Source organism: Medicago sativa, chromosome 8 (assembly GCF_051527215.1).
Source record: "Medicago sativa cultivar Bolivia chromosome 8, Bolivia_mono, whole genome shotgun sequence".
Taxonomy (NCBI): domain Eukaryota; kingdom Viridiplantae; phylum Streptophyta; class Magnoliopsida; order Fabales; family Fabaceae; genus Medicago; species Medicago sativa.
In genome coordinates, this window is record NC_140756.1 from 89,776,023 (window position 1) to 89,795,229 (window position 19,207).

Here is a 19,207-nt window from a genome sequence, read left to right on the forward strand (position 1 = left end):
TTTAAGTGTATTGACATAGAAATATAAAAAATTAATTAAGAACACTAAATGTATAATATTATTAGAGGCATGTCAAGCACTAAATATAAGTATAGCTCCTAGTCAATATTGGAATATTGATTTATCAGGTTGTAAAAGTCTAATCCTTATGTTAGACTCGACCCCATTAGTGCATGAACTTTTTAAAAACAAATTAAAATTGTATAACCAAAAAAGTAGGCACCTTTAACATTAAGCTTGCAACATAAATTAAAAGTCTATCTTTCCATTTAACTAGTAATCGAGCTAGCACACAAATATTTAAAGGATTTGACTTACAAAAATATATTTAAAATGAAAAGGACTAGAAGGCCTAATATGAGACTTAAAAAATTGAGCCCTTATACATGGACCATCTTAGGTGGCATACACCCTTTGAAGGCTTAAACCCTTGTTATAGTTAGTGGCAGCCCCATAAGCTAGCCCGCTTTAGAGAAAGATATTTCAATATTTGTCATATCCTAAATTAGTTCAGTGTTGTGCGCAAAAGGAATGCCAATAGGAAGCCAAAACAACCCAAATACCGCCACAAGAAGCAATGTCTAGGCTACCCCTAACGGCACCATTTGTATTACATAGTAGCCAGTTGATGTTTGGACCTTAACAGGAAAAACCTTTTTTTCCTTATAAATTTTCGGTTAAAATCTGGTCATAAGATATATTAAATTACAGCAACCGCTAGGAGGAAAACCAAATAAACTTAAGACAGTGGGAAGATGAATACAAAAACAGACAGAAGGAGAGATAAACTTTGAGATGTGTTCATATGGCAAATAGGAACACTCAAGCCTGTCCATGCGTATGAATGATGGAATATATGGTCCCCAATATGTGCAATTTTTCGTAACTATATGGTTTGTTGATCAACTAGCTTGCTGCATTAGATAGTGACACACCGTGCTACAAAAGATGGATCCTTTGGTGATCCATATATGTCTGTAATTAAACCTTATAAGGTCATTTTAATCTTCAATGTACTAATAAAGTTTTTTCTTACTTAATTGGGTATGTTTAGTATACAAAAGATGGCTCATTTCTATACTACTGTACTAATATTTTTTTTCCTTGTTGCACAAGCAGCTGCTACTACTAATACTCAATGTACATTTGACATTTCAAGGGATAATAATATGACTGAAATTTTACTTTTTCTTAATAATTTTTTTTGGGTACAATTTATCTACAAAATTTAGATTAGATAAGGAGAAACACAACCGTATATCTAAAGGTTGGAGAAAATAACAGCGAAAATTATAATGAAATATATGTGTAGGATATTAATGGAGAAAATTAAACAACGTTGATATTTGAACACAAAATTTTGATACTGTAAAAATTATATACAGTTTCACTGTGTTTGGGTTCTAAGTAGATAGTAATAATTAAAATAACAACGATGCTATATGTCCCGACAGATTTTATTTTTGGGAAATTTCATGATTGTTATTTTGTGAGTTAAAAAGCCAAAATATAGATCACGCTTCTTAAATCCCGAATTTGGTCGAATTCACCCCACAAGTGGTGATAAACAGCCAATCACAAACAATCGTGATAATTTCATGAGGTTTTTGTTCGCTGGATTTATCAATTTTCTTAAAATAAACTCAAAAACTAAATAGAATATATTTGGAATACGGTATTTGATGTCAAACTCTAATGTCTAAAATATGTTTGAAATTTAAATTTGAACTAAATCACAATTGGTGTGAAAATGAGATCCAACAATCTATGTCATTCCACTCTGTTGAAATTATATCTTTTGTAAGATTGGATGGAGAGGAGACAATTTGCTAGATTACAAATTTCAGAGTTAAGTTTTTAATTAACCCTGCGTAAAAAATTCCATCCTTCGATCAAGTAGTACAATGTCTAAAAATTCACCATTAAAGTGAATTGTTCAAAATTCGAACTTCAATCACTACGTATATTATACAATGTCTTTTATCAACCGAGTTAAACTCACATTGATTGATTTTTTTTAAACTAATCCGTGAACTTGAATTTAAAATTTATAACCTAATTCCCTCAACAACAAAAAAAATATAACTTAATAAATAACAATCTCGTATACTATATTGTAGAGATATCAACGGATTCATCAGGTAATACTAAGAACATGAGCTTGACTTCTTTTTTCATCATTCTAGCATTCGAAATCCATCTCATTTAAACGGTCTTTCCTTAAAAAAATCCTCTAATTCCAAAACATAAATAAATTGTCTTTAGTCAAAAAAGAATATTGTAAAGATAATCCCATTCACTCAAATAATACAGGTTCAATATATCAAACCGTGGCTTGCTACAATCCACTCGTTTAAAAAACTCACATAACATCATGAAGATAACATTTTGATGACATGAAGCATAAATAATTGTTTACAAAAAATGAAGCCTAAATAATTACCTCAAAAATAAAAATAGAAAACATGAAGCTCAAATAATCGATGCCTAACCTTGCTACTACCATATCACAGAGTCACATGTTTTGATGAAATTTCAACCTTACATAACATAATACTACCCTCTGCCAGGATAGTTTATCCAAATCCAATGGTTGTGGGGAGCCCATGTCACTCACCTGTAATGATAAGGTACGTACATCCAAATTCAATTAACTTTCTTTATTTGGATTTAATTAATTCTACCTTATACGTCTTTTAAACAAATACATTCACCTTTTTTATGAAAAAACAAGTACATTCACTGAAAACATAGACACCTTTTTTAGGCAAAAATCAAAACGGTGAATTAAACATAATTATATTGAAAATTAAATTGTGATAATTTTTAAAAAATCGAAGCCCATAGTATGACAAAAGGGACCATAAAGTAAATAATTCTTTTGTAAATAATGTTTTTTCCGTTGTCTGTTGTTACTAACAAATTTATCTTCAGAGTTTCAAATTTCAAGTGGGAATGTGCAGTCGGATATTTCGTCAAAATATCTTGCTAGAAAAGGAGAAAAAGTGCAACATTTATTATTAGTACCTGTCAACATTTACATAAGGTTCTTTTAAAAGTTTAGGAGAAACTTTTACATAAGGTTATTTTAAAATAAAATATATATATATATATATATATATATATATATATATATATATATATATATATATATAAGGTTCTTTAAAAAAAAAATTAGTATAATGTAATTTTTCAAAATGATTTTTTTCGATCCGCATGAAATAATTTTGTTCGAGGTGTGGTACACTAAATCGTAGACATCTTTTCTAATCATAAATGAAAAGTTAGTTTGCCATCATGATAAGTAAAATGGATTTCACCCCGCCAATTTTTTTAACATATTTTTAAATTTAAATGTGTTTGATTGAATCAACTTAGATGGAATGTAACCGAAAAAAGAACCAATTTAGATTGATCTAATCAAATTACCTTGAGATTTAGGAGAATGCTCCTATCAATATCTCAAGCTCAAATCTACTGTCGATTTTGATAAACAATTCAACATGTGATCACCCTAACTGAAAAATGATCAAGTGTCGATATTTGTCAGTCTCCAGAAAAAACTTCACTAAATTTATTTATGAGAAATATAATTTGATGACTACCACTAAAAATAAGAGTTCTAAAATTTGTATAGTCATTATGTAAGTATTAACTCTTCCAAATAAAATTAAGTAAGGATTAGTTGACCAAGAAAAAAAAATTAAGTATTGACGACATCTACCACCCACTTAGGATCTAGCTCAAAAACGAACTGTTTTATTGTAGTGTGAGGGTTGATGATGAAATTGGAGCGGAAAGAGAAAACGATAAAGGAAAAATCTTAATAGATAAAAAATATTATGGTTTAAATTCAAACAAAACATGCTGTTAATTGTGTGGTAGCCAATCATAGGCGTTGTTCGTAGTACAACCCAATTTGATGAGCACCAAAATGCCTACTAGTGGGGTGGCAAAACGGGCTTGACCCGTCGGGCCGGTCCGTTTGGTTCGTTATTTTTGGCGGGCTGAGTCGAAGTTTTGAACTCGCTTTTTATAGTTGGTTCGGCTCGTCTCGTTGAAAAGCAGGGCGGGCACGGGGTGGGGGCGGGGCGGCCCGCTTAACTCGTTGGAAACAATTATGTTACGACGACAACAGGAGGAGGAGGAGGAGCACCATATATTCATAACTTAGATGATGATTGACTTGGAGTTGATTGACTTAATAAAAGAATTATGTTGTTGCTGCGATTATTTTGAGACTTGTTTTATGTTTTTGGATTTATCTTGGTTGTTTAGTTTATTTTGAGACTTATTTTATGCTTTTGGATTTATTTTGGTTGTTGGATTTATTTTGGAACTTATTTTATGTTTTTCGATTTATCTTGTTTGTTGAGTTTATTTATTTTGAGACTTATTTTATCCTTTTGGATTTAATTTGGTTGTTGGATTTATTTTATGATTTGTTTTATGTTGCGCATTTGCTTTATTTTGCTATTAATTATAATGTTGAATTCGATAGTTTGTTAATTATCTTGTTTTTCACAAATTTATTTGCCACCTATTCTTTTATATATTTTTTATTATAAAAGCAACACAGTTTTTTTTAACAATTAAGTTGTAAAAAAAAAATCAAAAAAAGTTTTTTGTTTGGCGGGCCAGCCCGCCAACTCGCAAGTCCGCCATTAAATGGGCCGGGTTGAAATTTTGGACTCGGTCCCTAATTTTGACTCGGCTCGTCTCGTCTCGTTTTTAACAGGCTTAGACGGGGCGGGCCTAAACGGGGCGGGCCGGCCCGCTTTGCCATCCCTACTAGTAGGATTTTAAAAACTTAAATATTGTCACAATGATTTGATGAGCACCAAAATACCTAATGGTAGGATGTTAAAAACTGAAAATATTGTCACAATTATTGGTTCAATGATTAATAACAATATGTTCGGTAGAGCTTTAAAATATACTCCCTTTGTTTCTTTTTAATTGTCACATTTTGACATTTTATATAAACCAAAACTCATGTGTAAATGAATTCTTTTTTAAATCTTTTGTGTAGGGTAGGAGTGAGGAAATTAAAAAAATTCATTAGATTAATTAGGATAAGGTTTGTTCTGATAAGGAGTTTGGGGGGTTGGGGGTTCGAAGGATTAGGTAGTTAGCTTGGTGTTGCTAGAAAAATGGTGTTCGAGGTTGTGTGTTGATCAAGGAAGGTTATGTTATAAAATGTTGGTTGCTAAATATGAGATTGAGGGAGGTCATAATAGGGAAGAGTTAGTAAGGCGGTTATTTGGTGGAAAAATTTATGTGGTGTTTGGGGAGGGGTTAGGGTGGGTGGTTTGAGGAAGAAATGCAATGTGTTTCTTTTTCTTAAAAAAAGAAAGACAAAAAGTCTAAGTAAATTGTCTTAAAATATCGATCATGTAATACCATTAGTAAATAACTATGACTCACTATGATTCACTTGTCCACCGTAGTTATTGCCTAGATAACGATGACAATATACTAAAGACATATACAAATGTATTTATAAAGAAAATAGAAAAGTAATTATACATTATGTACGGTTCTGGACTAGGCCTAGTGCAATCCAACAAAAAAAACCGATCATCGTACACTATACAACCATACATTGGGCTCGCCCTAAAAGGCACCCCCAAGCGAGTTCAAAGAGCCAATTAGGATCGTGTGATGAATATCTTATAATGATATGTCAATATTTGTCTCCGAGGAACATGTCCAATTAAGGCTCTCATCCTAAAAGACCAACTCATGACTCAAGTTCAAGTACATCTTCTCTAAACTTAAAACTTAAGACTCACGGTTTATCACTAACTTAATCATTGTAATGTTTGCAGGTACATCACTCCTCTGTGGAGTAACCACCATCTTCAATCACTCATTCGCCTCTTAGGTTGCCGATCTAGGTCCACCTCAAATCATTTTTTTTTGTTATTACAAATCACATATCATTTCATGTACGCATTATATCAGTATATTTTTGCTTTAAAATTATCTTTTCTCGCTCTTTGCCATACAAATTGTGTAGTAAAAAAATATCGATCGTGTCTCCAAATATATATCTCCGAAAACGTCATAATTTATCATTTTACTAGAGAACAAAACTGAAGATACATATGGATTATGAGTATATTAGCAAGTGTGTGCGTTTAATATTGTCATGGAAGTTGAAAACAAAAGATTTTTAATTGCTAATAAGGAGTCATTGAACATAAGAATGGCAACGTATATCGTTAAGATGCCACAGATAACTTGCGAAAGAGAACAAAAAGGTCGGAATCATTGTTCACATAACACGTCCAAGAGTTCGCCTCTTTCATTGATACACGTGAAAACTGGTGAGCCACTATGTCATACCACGCAAGCCATGAAAATCTAAAACATCCAATCAAATCCTGCCTCGTCATCAGATAAGAGCCTTTTCCATATATCCTAAAGAAGCTTTTTTTGCAGTATTGGGTATGGTATGAAATTATCTTCTAGGTACACCCATGTTGGGGATTGGCATACTTAAGTTTTAATTGCTCAATTACTAAACTGCCCAAGTTCAAGAACCTACAAACATCCCTTTTATGTGATTAGAATTACATTTTTTTAGGAAGTGTTATTTCTTCTTTTAAGGAATGTTATACTAATTGGCAATTGCTGGTATACCCAAAAAAAAAAATTGGCAATTGCTGATTACCAGTTTAATTTGGTACAAATACTATACAATTTAGTTATATAAATTAATTGGTCAAATGCATCTAAAGGTCCTTTAAGTTTTTCGTTTTTCCCAAAGTGGTCCTTTAAGTTTCAAAAGTCCCAAACAAGTCCTTTTAGTTTTTGAATCGTTTCAAACAAGTTCTATTGTAGATAACATAGTTGGTAATTGCTTCCTTGAACTCATCTTTGGTACCAAATCTGGCTCCTAACACCCACTTAAAATTAGTCATCTTTTTAGGCATGACAAATGGTGGATAATGCACTTTGTTGCTATCATCTGAATCATCACCATCATCCGCTAAAAGGACTTGTTTAAAACGATTCAAAAACTAAAAGGATTTGTTTGAGACTTTTGAAACTTAAAGGACTTGTTGGACTTTTGAAACTTAAAGAACCACTTTGGGAAAAACAAAAAACTTAAAGGACCTTTAGATGCATTTGACCAAATTAATTATATAAAAAGTTTGTAAAAAAATGTTAAAAATTGTCTAAAATTATATATCCAACATAATAATATATGTAGGTGTAGAGTTCGAACCTCAGACACCCACTTATTGATGAGATGAATTTCTAGCCAATAAAATACTTGAAAGAACTTACAAACGAACTAACTCAATTTAATAAAATATAAATAAATAGATTTCGTAATACATTAAAAATAATACTATTATTTTGTTTTATATGTCGTATATTTTTAATTAAAAAACAAGTATTAATGTTTACTTTTTCAAAGTAAGTAAAAGAATATTTTTATAATAAAAAGACTACCCCCGTTTTTTATTTTACTAAATTAATGCAGTATCCCTACCAAATACCCTTTCATAAATTATATATTTAGATTGTTTAAAAAAAACATATATAACTGGTCAAATTTATTTAATATTGATTCAATTTCAGTTCCCCTAAATATTAATTCTTCTAGAAGTCTTAAATTAATGTATTACCACTTTTTTTTCCGCTTAAAATTTACACATACAAATTACAACTATGAAATATCGAAATTAAATGTGGATGAAGGTGTTTAGTTTAACTGAATTATTCAGTTTTTTTCTTTGGTAGACAGGGTTCGAACCCGAACATTGCATATTTTATGTATTATCCCTAACAACTGAGTTAAGTTCACGATGACTATTATTCAGTTATTTATGAACATAAAATCAGTCAGCTAAAGTATTATGAAAAAAAATAAAAAATGAAGGACATTATAGTAAAAGAACAAGGTAGAATAATTGAAGAGATAGTAAAAAATGATACTGGAGGTGAATGGTAGTGGTCCCACATACGGAGCAAGAAAGAAACCGAGCACTGTCTCTTCCTCCGTTCTCATCTGTATCTTACTAAGGTAAGGTGAGACCTCCACTCTGCAAGTGTATGTTACTCTCTCTCTCTAGAGTCGGTGGTGTGCTTATTCTTCTTCACTCTCTCTCTCTTTATATGTCAGTCTTGCCTATATCTATCTACACACTCTCTCAACGGACCTTTCCCTTTTAACTTCCTTCTCCCGTGACCCCCCATCTCTCTCCCTCTCTCTCCTCTGTCTCCATCTCACTTATAACTCTTATACTTTCATACTCTTCAATTCATTGGCCACCCTCCTTTCTTCACTGTACTTTCCTTTCTCCTCTCCTCGGGCAACACCAATTTCCTTTTCTTTACTCTCTGCCACTTTGCAATGCCCTGCCCCTCGCTTTTCCCTTAATTCATATTAATTCGGGAATTGCAGAATTTTCAAACTTGTTTTTTAAAAACCAATCAATTTCAGGTTCTTTGTTCTTTCTCTATATTCTAAACTAAACCCCTTTGGCTTTATCTTCCTTCATTTGTCCATCTCTTTTTTAAAACAAAACTTTTGTTCCCTCTACCTTTTTGGGTTTAGGGTTTAGCTTGTACTTTTTCTGCCTACCCTCAATTTCGCCCAATTTCCACTCATATGCAATTCTTAATTCCTTTTTGAATTTCACTTGCCAAAAATGTCTTCGTGTTTTAGTGGAACAGGAGGAAGAACCATCGGGTTGGATTTAGATATAGTTAAATCATCACCACCATGTTCATGGAGTCGAACATCACAAACATCTTCTTCACCTTCTTCAACAATCTCTGAATCAAGCAATTCACCGCTTGCAATCTACACCACAAAACCCAGAACCCCAAGAAAACGACCCAATCAAACCTACAACGAAGCTGCAACACTCCTTAACACTGCATACCCAAACCTCTTCTCCAATCCCAATCTCAAAACAAACCCCAACAATAACAATAATAAATCCACCAAATTGGAAAAAGCTTATGAATTCGACTCTTCTGAACTTCTTTTACCTTTCAGAGTATTGGACACGTCATCATCCTTTTTACTTTACGGCAAGCCCGATTTCCAGTCGGAGCCAAAACCGGTGAAACCATGTCAGAGTCCCGGAGAGATTAGTTCAATGGTGAATTGTCTTGAATTGAACGACGACGATGATGATGATGATGATTTTGACGCGGAATCAATACTCGACGAGGAAATTGAAGAAGGAATTGATAGCATCATGGGAGGTAGAATTGAGGAGAATGAATCTAACGTCTCTTCTTCTCATCCATGGATTGGTTTTGGCGGGAAATTCGACTTCCGGTTAGGATTACAGAGAGGTGGAGTGAGAGCTCTTCGCCATGTTGATGAAGGAAATTGGTGGAATTTCCCGGCGGTTGATATGCTTAAAATTTCGCCCAAAATATGCAGTGTCGGTGGTAAGACGGCGGCGCCGGTGACGGAGAAGAAGAAAAAGAAGAAGGTTGTTGCGGTGGAGAGACTGAATGCAGAATTGAAAGAAATGGAATCGCCAAAGTTGAAAAGTGGATTGTTGTTGAAATTGAATTACGACGGTGTTCGGAAAGCTTGGTCTGACCGAGGAACGCCGTTCGCCGATGACAGCCCTGTCTCCGATGCTTCCGGAAACGATGTTAATGTATGTTTCTCATCTACCCAATCAAAATTCAACACCTGTTTTTGTTTTCGTACTTGTTTAAACCTTAATTACCAATTTCAATGCTCTGTTTTCCGACATTTTCAGTACCTTAATCCCTCATATGTCAATTGAACAACATATATTAGCAACAATTAGACGAAGCATTGTTTTTCTATGTTTTGAAAATACATATACTTAAATAGATAATCCCTCTCTCTTTTTTTTTTCTTTTTTTTTTTTTTTTTTTAAGATTACCCAGGCGAGATTTTTAATCACGTGGAATATGGGAATAACACTTTTTGAAACTAAAATAGTAAAGTATTTCATGCATGTCATGCCCCATTCATTTTTTACTTTACTTTTCAAGACAATTTCCTTTTTCTATTTCACAAAAAAATAGAAACATTCTCTTACAATATTTAAATGGGTTTTGAATGTGTTACTCAATAAAAAGGTTAAAGTAAAAAGATATTTGTTGTGGTCTCATATGCTATAGTTTTCAGCTCTTACTTTTTATGAACTAAAATGTTGTAATAAAATTATGCTACATACTATCTTTGTGTAGTTTCAATAACCGGACTGTATGTTCATGTTAAGATTTTGTCTTGAATTAGGTAAATTTTGTCTTGGGTCAAAATTATGGGTGATGTGATACTTTTCTCACTTTCTAGTAGCATATGTTATAATTTAGGTCACGTTGTGACATTATTTGAAATAAATAATAGTAGCATATAGTCGTCACACATTTATTTAATAGATAGTGAATGAGGGTATGAAATGAATAATTAACAAATTGTTGATTGATATTGTGGGAGACAGGCACGGTTGTCACAAATAGATTTGTTATGGGAGAATGGAGGAGGAAGTGGTGTAAGAGAAGCCAGCGTGCTGCGTTACAAAGAAAAGCGTCGTACACGCCTCATCTCTAAGAAAATCAGATATCAAGTTAGGAAGGTCAATGCAGATCGACGGCCAAGAATGAAGGTATGATCAATCAGTTGAAGAAGACACTAGAAGAAATTAGAAAAGAGGAAATCTAGTTTATGATATGGTTATGATAATTGGATAATGAGCATCGTTCTTTTTTGTTTATGGAGAGTGGACCCCCTTTGTGGTTGTTGCGTTGGTCACTTTTTGTCCAACTTTTGAGGATCTATCCATTTCAATTTTTCAATTCGTTTAGCTCTACTGCAGTCTGCACCAATGTTTAGGTTTTCTTTATGTTTTTTGAAAAGAATAATTCATCAAACAAGCCTAACGCTTGTTTTGGCTATATAATATAATACTTTGTCTCTTGAGATTCTTTTTCAATTAAATTACTGCTAATAAAAAAATACTAATGTTTTTGTCTACATTCTTACTGTACTACTGCATCATGTGTCTCCATAACTCGATTAGTATATTATTCTAATGTAAGGTCGTTAGAGCAGAAATATGAAAAAAGAGTTTGTGATTTTCACGCCAAATTGAAAATAACGTAATTACTTCTTATTACAAGCGAAAGTGAAAGCGATTGGAGTAATTAAATGAATGAATAAAATACGTATTTTATATTGATTGGGAATATTAATTAAACATCCTAAATGAAATTAACTTAATCGTTTTCTTCCGGAAAATAAATTGTGGATTGTAGCTTCATTGTGTTTGTCACAATTAAGGTAACACAACCTTGTTTGTGATGTGGCAGGGACGATTTGTTAGGAGACTCAATGCTAACTCAATGCTAGCTCAAATGCACACAAATGATAGTAGTTTGTAGTAGCAGTAGAGCACATGCTTTTTTTGAGACTTTATTAAAAAAAATAAAAATTAGTTATCTGTATTTTTTGTAATATTTATCCCCCTGTGTTTTACTTTTTGGATTCTTCTTCCTCCTTTACTAGAGGATAAGTTGAAAAAGAGGCTGGATGAGATAAGCAACGAAGTAGTCCAAATGAAAATAAAAAAAGCCTGAGATTCTATTATACTTTGAATTTCTTTGCGTTATGGCATCCGGGAGAGGAGTTTCTTCACCTTTATACTTCCTGTGTGGCTGGTATATGCCTTTTGGCTTCTCATAAGTATAGATAGATAGATAGATAGATAAATGTTGTTGAAATCGGATGTATCACCTTAGTGCTAAAGATATTTTTTTTTGAAATATTTAATACTAAAGAAATGTTTTGTATATAAAATAATAATGTAAATGCTATTAATATAATTTTTAGCCTAACTTTGATTATTTCATAAATTTGACAAAAAGAAGATTAATTTTCGATTACACCGTTTCCATAGGGTAAATGCAATGATGATAATTGATAAAAGCAAAAGGAAATCGAACCTAACCGTCTATAGTTGGCATACTGCTTTCCATCGTTGCTTTGATTTTTTAGTAGTCGAGTAAGCAACTGATGATATTTATATAACCATTTTAGGACAATTCTCTTTTAGATATCTTTATTGTGTTCTTATTTTCTCTCTCTTTTTCTATTGTTTTTATCCAATAAAAAGAGATAAAAACAGTTGTTCTATAAGTTGTCACAAAATAGTTGTACAAATATCATATCTTTTTACTAAAACATTTTAATTAAGTGTAGTTAGTAGAGTGTTTTTGTTTGTTTGTTACAAGGCTAATCAACAAAAAAAAATGAGACATAAAAGAAAATAAAGAACTACTCACTAATAAAGAAAGTTCCTAAAGCATTATTCTTAGGAAGATTAAGCGATCCTTTCGTAGGAGAAGCATAAATTAAGGGTCGTTGTTTGAGGAAGCTCCAAGTTTCACCAAAATATTCGTATATTGTTTTTCTTTTGCAAGGGTGTGACAAACACTGACATTGCTTTGAAAAAGTAGCTCTTTTATGTCTTGAACGAACATTGCATAAACATGATACATTACAACAAGATCGTTGATGAGGTTTATTCAAAGGAGAGAATCATAGTAGCAAACAAACTTATTGATACCTAAATTCTTGGCTAATATCATACCATGAAATTCAGTAAAAATCAAAAGGGAGTACACATGATCGTTGAACTAAGTTTGGGGAGTTTGTTTTTCCTGACCTCCAAATGGAAATAAATTACCTATATGACCTACTTGAGTTTTTATATACCTAAATGCCATAGTTTTGCCAAGTTTTTTTTTGTCCTTTAGTGGCTGTCACGCTATTCTAAACAACGAGATAACGAGAGGCTGACACGTGTACATTTGTTGTAAAATTGAGAAAAAATAACGAAACTGGTTCGCAAAGGAATCAAATCAACCAGCTGAAATAACAAATGAACATGTGTCTCGCCGTAAAGGACAAAAATACAAACCGGGTAAAACTGGTGTATTTAGGTATATAAAAACTCAAGTAGGTCATATAGGTAATTTATTTCCATTTAGGGGTAAAAAAGAAAAAAAAAACAAGTTTAGGTGTATCTCCGAAGAATTGGAATTGCAATTGACTTTCTTTTCTTTTCATGGAAAAAAAAATACCAACAATTCTAAGCAACTTTTATATATACCACGCTTCCAGGAATTCACTCCATTGTTATATTTGTGACTTCCAGGATTATTATATTTGTTAGTATCAAGTATGATTGATAACTTTGCTCAAAATATGTTTGATAACTATCTCTTCTCAAAGGTTTGAGATCGATTCTCTTGTTAAGGGATTTTTCTTCAACAAAGTTCACCTTTACTCAGAAGGATTTAATACGAGTTTCAAACACTAATATGATAGGATTTACTCTTCTCCTACTAAAAATTGATAACCACCTGGCTAAATATGCATCTAGTACTCATTCACGTCATACAAGTTTGTCTGATCAAAACTAAAAATATACAAAAATACTACACCAAACTTCACCATTTAAAATAAATAACTTTCTCCTTCAAAAAAATAAATAAATAAATAACTTTCAACCAAGTTCTATTGCATAAAAAAAGAAAAAGTTAATCTTAAATACATAAAATAAGTCATCTCTACTTTTGTTAAGACGGTAACATAATTAATCAAGGAAACCACATGTAAATGGCATATTACATTGTTGTTACATTATCGTTAGAGAAACTTGGTCTAAACTTTATGTCGAGTTAGAGACATTTGAGTTTCTCAGGAACCAGTTACTCTTGCCTGAGATTGCAAATTCTTGAATGACACAAAATCGTCAAGACATTTGCAATAATCCCAAACATAGAGCTCCTTTTGTACACATTGCGATATCCATGGACATATGCTCCCCGATTATCTTTTGTTTTATATTGCACTCCATGTGACATCGCCATACTCAAATTGTTTTGCAACAAAATGTGGTTTATGATGGACCACATAATTGTTGCAAAAAATTGGAATGACCTTGCTCACCTAATTGACATCCGACTAGAGCTGAGCTGACAGTTCCCACCCTTCTTAGGGTATCCATGAGATGTCCTGTCATAATGAAAATTAGAAAGGAAAGAGTATATTGTTTCATCCAATGCCTACTGTAATAAAAACACAATGAAAATTCAGGTAGTGTTTTATTACAGAATAGTAAAAGTTACTATATATTGCTTCCCTACTCAACAGATTGGATGATTTATTTTTTCTTAATGACAAAACAATATTGAGTCCAGGGTTTTAATGAGTTTTAATGGCAGATGACGCATCAACATAAAACCAGCAGCAAGTACCATAAAAAGATGTAATTTCCAAGCACCAGAAATTCATCATATATACAATCTAACAAACCAATTACTTCCTTAACCAGAATAATACAGGTATCATATAAAAAAGTGACTCGCAAAAGCAATAAGGGAATAACTATTCATCATCGAAAAATCAAGTCCACAACAATAATCCCAATCACCAAGAAAAAGAACAGCAACGCAAGTATCATGTATGCATGACGCAATGCATCACTACAAGATGAGTTAACTGCTCAGGCAACAAACCAGTACACGTTTACAGCAATTAGGATCACAAGAAAGAAAGGCAGTGGGGATTTTCGAGATTATGAATGTTGGCAAGCTAAAAAAGTATGAATGCTAGAACAATATTATCCTAATAAACCTTTTCACAAGGTGGATGATAGAACACCGGCCCCAAAGTACAACTTACAACTGGATTAACCAGATTAATATTAAATAAGGATCAATAATATACTAGAACAAACCATAGATGTCATCTTCAACACCAAAGAACTACTATCCTTATGTAGACAAAGCTCATTAAAGTTCAAAAACAGCAAGCATATCAGAAAGAACAAATACCCTATTTCCAATTTCCATAGTTTATATTTGCTAGCTAATTGTTAATGCAAATCTCCAAGTTTTTAACATCCAGAAACCTATTGTCATGAATCATGATGCAAAGTAATACATGACATTATGAGTAGTATTAACTGCAGCATGTTAGGCATCAAAATATCTATCATCCTCACTAGACATACGTTAGCTACACTTAAGAGATAATTATAAAAATCCTTAAAAGTACAAATAACCATCCCCACTAGACTGCTCAAAAACAACAAATTCACATTTCTCACACAATCTAACTGTCACTATAGTCAGCAAGCTGCTGCATGGAACATTAACATGCTTGCATATACCAATTTTATTATCACAAACACATTCAATTTCACTAGTAGCTACCATAAATTAAAATCAATCAACAAGGTTGAGAAGGAGCAAGAGTAAGGTGTGTACTTTAGAGGCATAGGAAGGAACGTGCATGTGCCGTAAAATGAATAAAATAAAAAGTTGTTATTATAGCTAAAGGAAGCATAGCATAGGACCTAACAAATTGACATCGGTTAAATATGGTAGAAGTTAGCACTCACAAGTGGTGAGTATCACTTCTCTAATTATTGACACCGCAATGCGAATATGATAAAAGATAGAAATTGTGAAGCCTTGTTTCATATTGAGGAGGAAAGGGAGTAATGAAAATGACAGGACTTCATATCAAAAGGCATATGAATTGGAAGAAGAAACACTCCTTCGAGTATATTTGTTAGGGGAACCTATGCACTAAGAATCAAGGTAAAATAATAAAACATGTGGAAATCAAAAGGCATTGGTGATCCAAAAACTTTTCTCATATCAAGGCCACGTACTTTTTGCTCACAGATGAAATCAGAAATGGAGTGAAGGAAAATTTCATGCATACACACAACAAGAAAGATCATATATTGTTGCGATAGGAATACCATGGAGATTAATTAAATGTAAGGAGTCAGGCATACTTTTGATTGCAGAAATTAAAGGCTAAAGTTACAAAAACATACTGGAATGAAAGGACCATTCAAACATAAAGATTGTAATCAGTTTGAAAAACAAATAAACTTAAACATCAAAACCCTTCTAATCTGGATAAAAAAAATAATCAAATAAGCAAAGAGGGATAAAGAAACTAATCAAATGTTACAATAAAATTGAACTTCAAGAAATTTCTCCATTTGATTGCAAAGACAGGTAAGTATAAAAGAAATATGGTATACTATATATAAAAGGGTGCATTTATTGAACTCTGGGAGATAAAGCTGTCATAAAAAAAAAAACGTAAATGGAATTGTTACCAAGCTTCACTTCACTCTTCCAACGTCCAGCCTGTGGGTGGTGGTGAACATGTGAATGTGAATGACAATAATTCTTGCAGAGAAATTCCAATGGACGAAAACTCTGTCCCAAAGGAAAATGTTGCTCAAAATTCTGGTGGGAAGGTTGGAGTAGGTTCTGGAAATGTTAACTTGGTTGAGGGGCACAGCAGGTCAAGTGGTGAGGTTGGAGAAAGTTCTGTAAATGCATAACTATTAATTAACTCCTACCACAACAGCAGCACAAGAAACGCAATAGTTCATCTTTTAACTCTCTTTTAACTATATACTACCACAATAACATGTTCAACAACAACAACAACAACAACATAAGGAATATGAACCCAAAGTGCATAAGAAATCCATTGGACACACATTTAATAAGTTCGTTCCTCTGTTTTTTTTTTTTTTCATCGTCTCGAAATTAAATATCTACCATAAGAAGAGTTAGCAATGAAGTAAATATAGAGTAAGACTGCACAAACTGAACATATGTCTAATTAAACAATAAAAAAATAAAAAATAAAAAGTGTTCAAAAGTGTTGTGAATATTCTTACTTGGTGAAAATACACCACGTAGATTAATCAAGGAAATTACGGTCGTGAGAGAAATATCATGGATAATGAAGAACCAAAGAAAGCGCATCATATTCACTGAAAGTGGAGATGGCAGATGTGAAAGTTAGCAAGAGATTAAAAAAAGATAGAAAAGTGGGTTGTGGAATCAGATCCGACGAAAAAGTGGGGATATTGATTTACCTGTAGTTGAATTGAACAAAGATCATGGCAGCGAGGTTTGACGGTGGAAGGAAGAAACGAGCGGCCGACTACCGAAACTTTGGTAGCTCAAAACCCTATATCTCAGAGCGGAAGTGAGAGTGAATATGTGGAGTAAAATGATCTCCATTTACTTAAAATAAAATAAATGGAATAAATGGATAATGTCATTTACAGCCTGTTTGATAGAAGAGAAATGTTGAAGAGAGAGAGATATCAAATAGAGAGAAGAGAAACTAACATTTTCTCTTGTTTGGCACACACATGAAAGAGAGAAGAGAGACAAATATGAGGTGGGACCCACATGTTTTTTCTTCTCTACAAAACTGCGAAGAAAGGCGTGAGAAGTTGTTGATTTTGTTATTTTTATATATGTGACATTTTTTTTTCTTTCTTGGGTTCATTTAACATTTAATTAGCAAACCATTAATTATTTCATTGATTAAATTAAAATTAAGTAAAAATAAAAATAAATTCAGTTTAATAATTGAGGCATTCAATTAATTAATTGAATTAAAATAAAAATAAGATGTCTCATAAGTCCTATCAACTGACAAAAATGTCGAAATTGTTAGGCCGGACGTCATGACCGGGGTTCAAACTCCAGTAGCTCCACTTTGTGTGTGTGAGTTTATGATGACTTTGTCATCTCTTCTATCTGCCAAAAAATAAAAATAAAAAAGATAGTTTGATGAGAGATTTTTTTTTCAAAGGCATTCTTGTACTTTAAAAAATAATCAACACTTCTCTCTTCTCTCTTTCTTGTACCAAACAATATCCTAACTATTCTCTATTTCACACATCTTTCTCTCTTCTCATACTCTTTCTTACATATTTTTCTTTTCAAAACTTCTCTTCCAATCCTAACACACCATTAATTATTTATATATTTTTTTAAGCTTCATTGTGTCTTTATCTCACCAAATAGAAGAAATGGAGAGGTCCTCGTGAGCTTAGCTCAGTTAGTATGAACAATGCATAAAATATGCAAGGTCTGGGGTTCGAACTCCGACTACCACCAAAAAAAAGAAGAAATGGAGAGGACACTAAATGAAGAGAATCCTAACTTGAAAATGTGAGATGTAATGCTTTGTATTGTTTCTATAAATAATCTTTGTTGGATATCTTGAATTTCCATTTTAAAAAAATATATTCTATTTTTTTAAGGAGAAAGTTCCATAGAAAGGTAATTAATTATTGATTATTATTTTTTTAACACCATTGAGTTGTCTTTATACAAAGATATAAATAATTTTTCATATGGAGTAAAAATACTTATTATAACTATCGGGTTGGATTTGGCATAAGGAGTTTAATTCTCACAACATGAAGAATAAGATTTGAGCTCTGATTAAAAGACATACTTACATTGTCTGGCATGCTTTGAAAATTATCATTTTTGTTAAAATTCTATGATTTAATTCGGACATTATTATACATTCTTCTCTAACCGCACCTCGAGGTATAGAAGGTTAACATTGTCTCAGGGATATCTAGAGTTTTTTTTGTTAACATTCTACCCTTTCGTCCAATATTATAAACAAAAATTTCACATTTATTAAGAAAATTAAAACATGATAATTTAAAATATAATTTCTTGTGTTCTCCTTAAAATTAGTTTCAAGGGAAAATATAAAAAGAATTGTTATTAGTTATTTGTTATGGAGAAAATGAGAGGCAGAGGAACATCACTAATCTCCATTCGTCTTAAAGAAATCTATTTTGCTTTTAAAACTCATAAATACACACATTTGTAGAGATCTCAAAATGGAGAAATCATAAAATAAAACAAAATAAAATCCTATACATGTCATTAATTACTCCTTCACTGCAGAAATATTTTGGTTTGGTCCTCTTGGTTTTGAATTTTGAAAATGAATTATAGTAAGAAATAGTAATTTTCAGCAAATATATATTTATATTTATATAAAAAATTGCACTGATGTAATCCTCTTATAGACAAGAAAAACACTATCACACTTCAAAAACCATTTGACCAGTGGCGGAGCCCTTCATGGGCTGAGGTGGGTCACGGCCCACCCGAAAAATTAAAAGATCAACGATTATAGGTCTATTTTGTAAGATTTTATACAATTTTGTGTCGGTTTTAGGTTTCAGTTGATCCAAATTCTCGTAAAGTGGTGTAGTGGCTCACCCAAAAAATTAAAATATTTCAATTATAGATCTATTTTGCAAGATTTTATACAATTTTATGTCGGTTTTAGATTTCAGTTGATCCAAAT

At 32.3% G+C, this 19,207-nt stretch overlaps 1 protein-coding gene and 1 long non-coding RNA gene across 3 annotated transcripts; one reads left to right on the forward strand and one right to left on the reverse strand.

Moving 5' to 3' along the window:
* Positions 1-8,064: 8,064 nt before the first annotated feature.
* LOC146903068 (protein CHLOROPLAST IMPORT APPARATUS 2-like) lies at positions 8,065-10,942 on the forward strand. 2 transcript variants are annotated; one of them, XR_015021160.1, is made up of 2 exons: positions 8,065-10,258; positions 10,336-10,942. XR_015021160.1 is itself a non-coding variant. In XM_085731613.1 (2 exons), exons 1-2 carry the CDS (start codon positions 8,670-8,672, stop codon positions 10,632-10,634), a joined length of 1,146 nt encoding a protein of 381 aa, XP_085587739.1. In that variant the 5' UTR covers positions 8,065-8,669; the 3' UTR covers positions 10,635-10,942. The 2 variants fall into 2 exon arrangements, 1 of the variants encoding a protein (XP_085587739.1); XM_085731613.1 differs by having other exon boundaries at positions 8,065-9,644; positions 10,464-10,942.
* A 2,573-nt stretch (positions 10,943-13,515) lies between these two features.
* On the reverse strand, positions 13,516-17,073 carry LOC146903069 (uncharacterized). The gene is made up of 4 exons (XR_015021500.1): positions 16,947-17,073; positions 16,746-16,841; positions 16,170-16,386; positions 13,516-14,041 (listed from the first exon to the last, which is right to left on the reverse strand). It is a non-coding gene; the product is annotated as an uncharacterized LOC146903069 (long non-coding RNA).
* Between the last annotated feature and the right edge of the window lie 2,134 nt (positions 17,074-19,207).

Excerpts from the sequence above, each read along its gene's own strand:
- LOC146903068 (XM_085731613.1), top strand. The coding sequence starts at position 8,670 with ATGTCTTCGTGTTTTAGTGGAACAGGAGGAAGAACCATCGGGTTGGAT. Across the intron at positions 9,645-10,463 it reads CTTCCGGAAACGATGTTAAT|GCACGGTTGTCACAAATAGA; the intron begins GTATGTTTCTCA and ends TGTGGGAGACAG.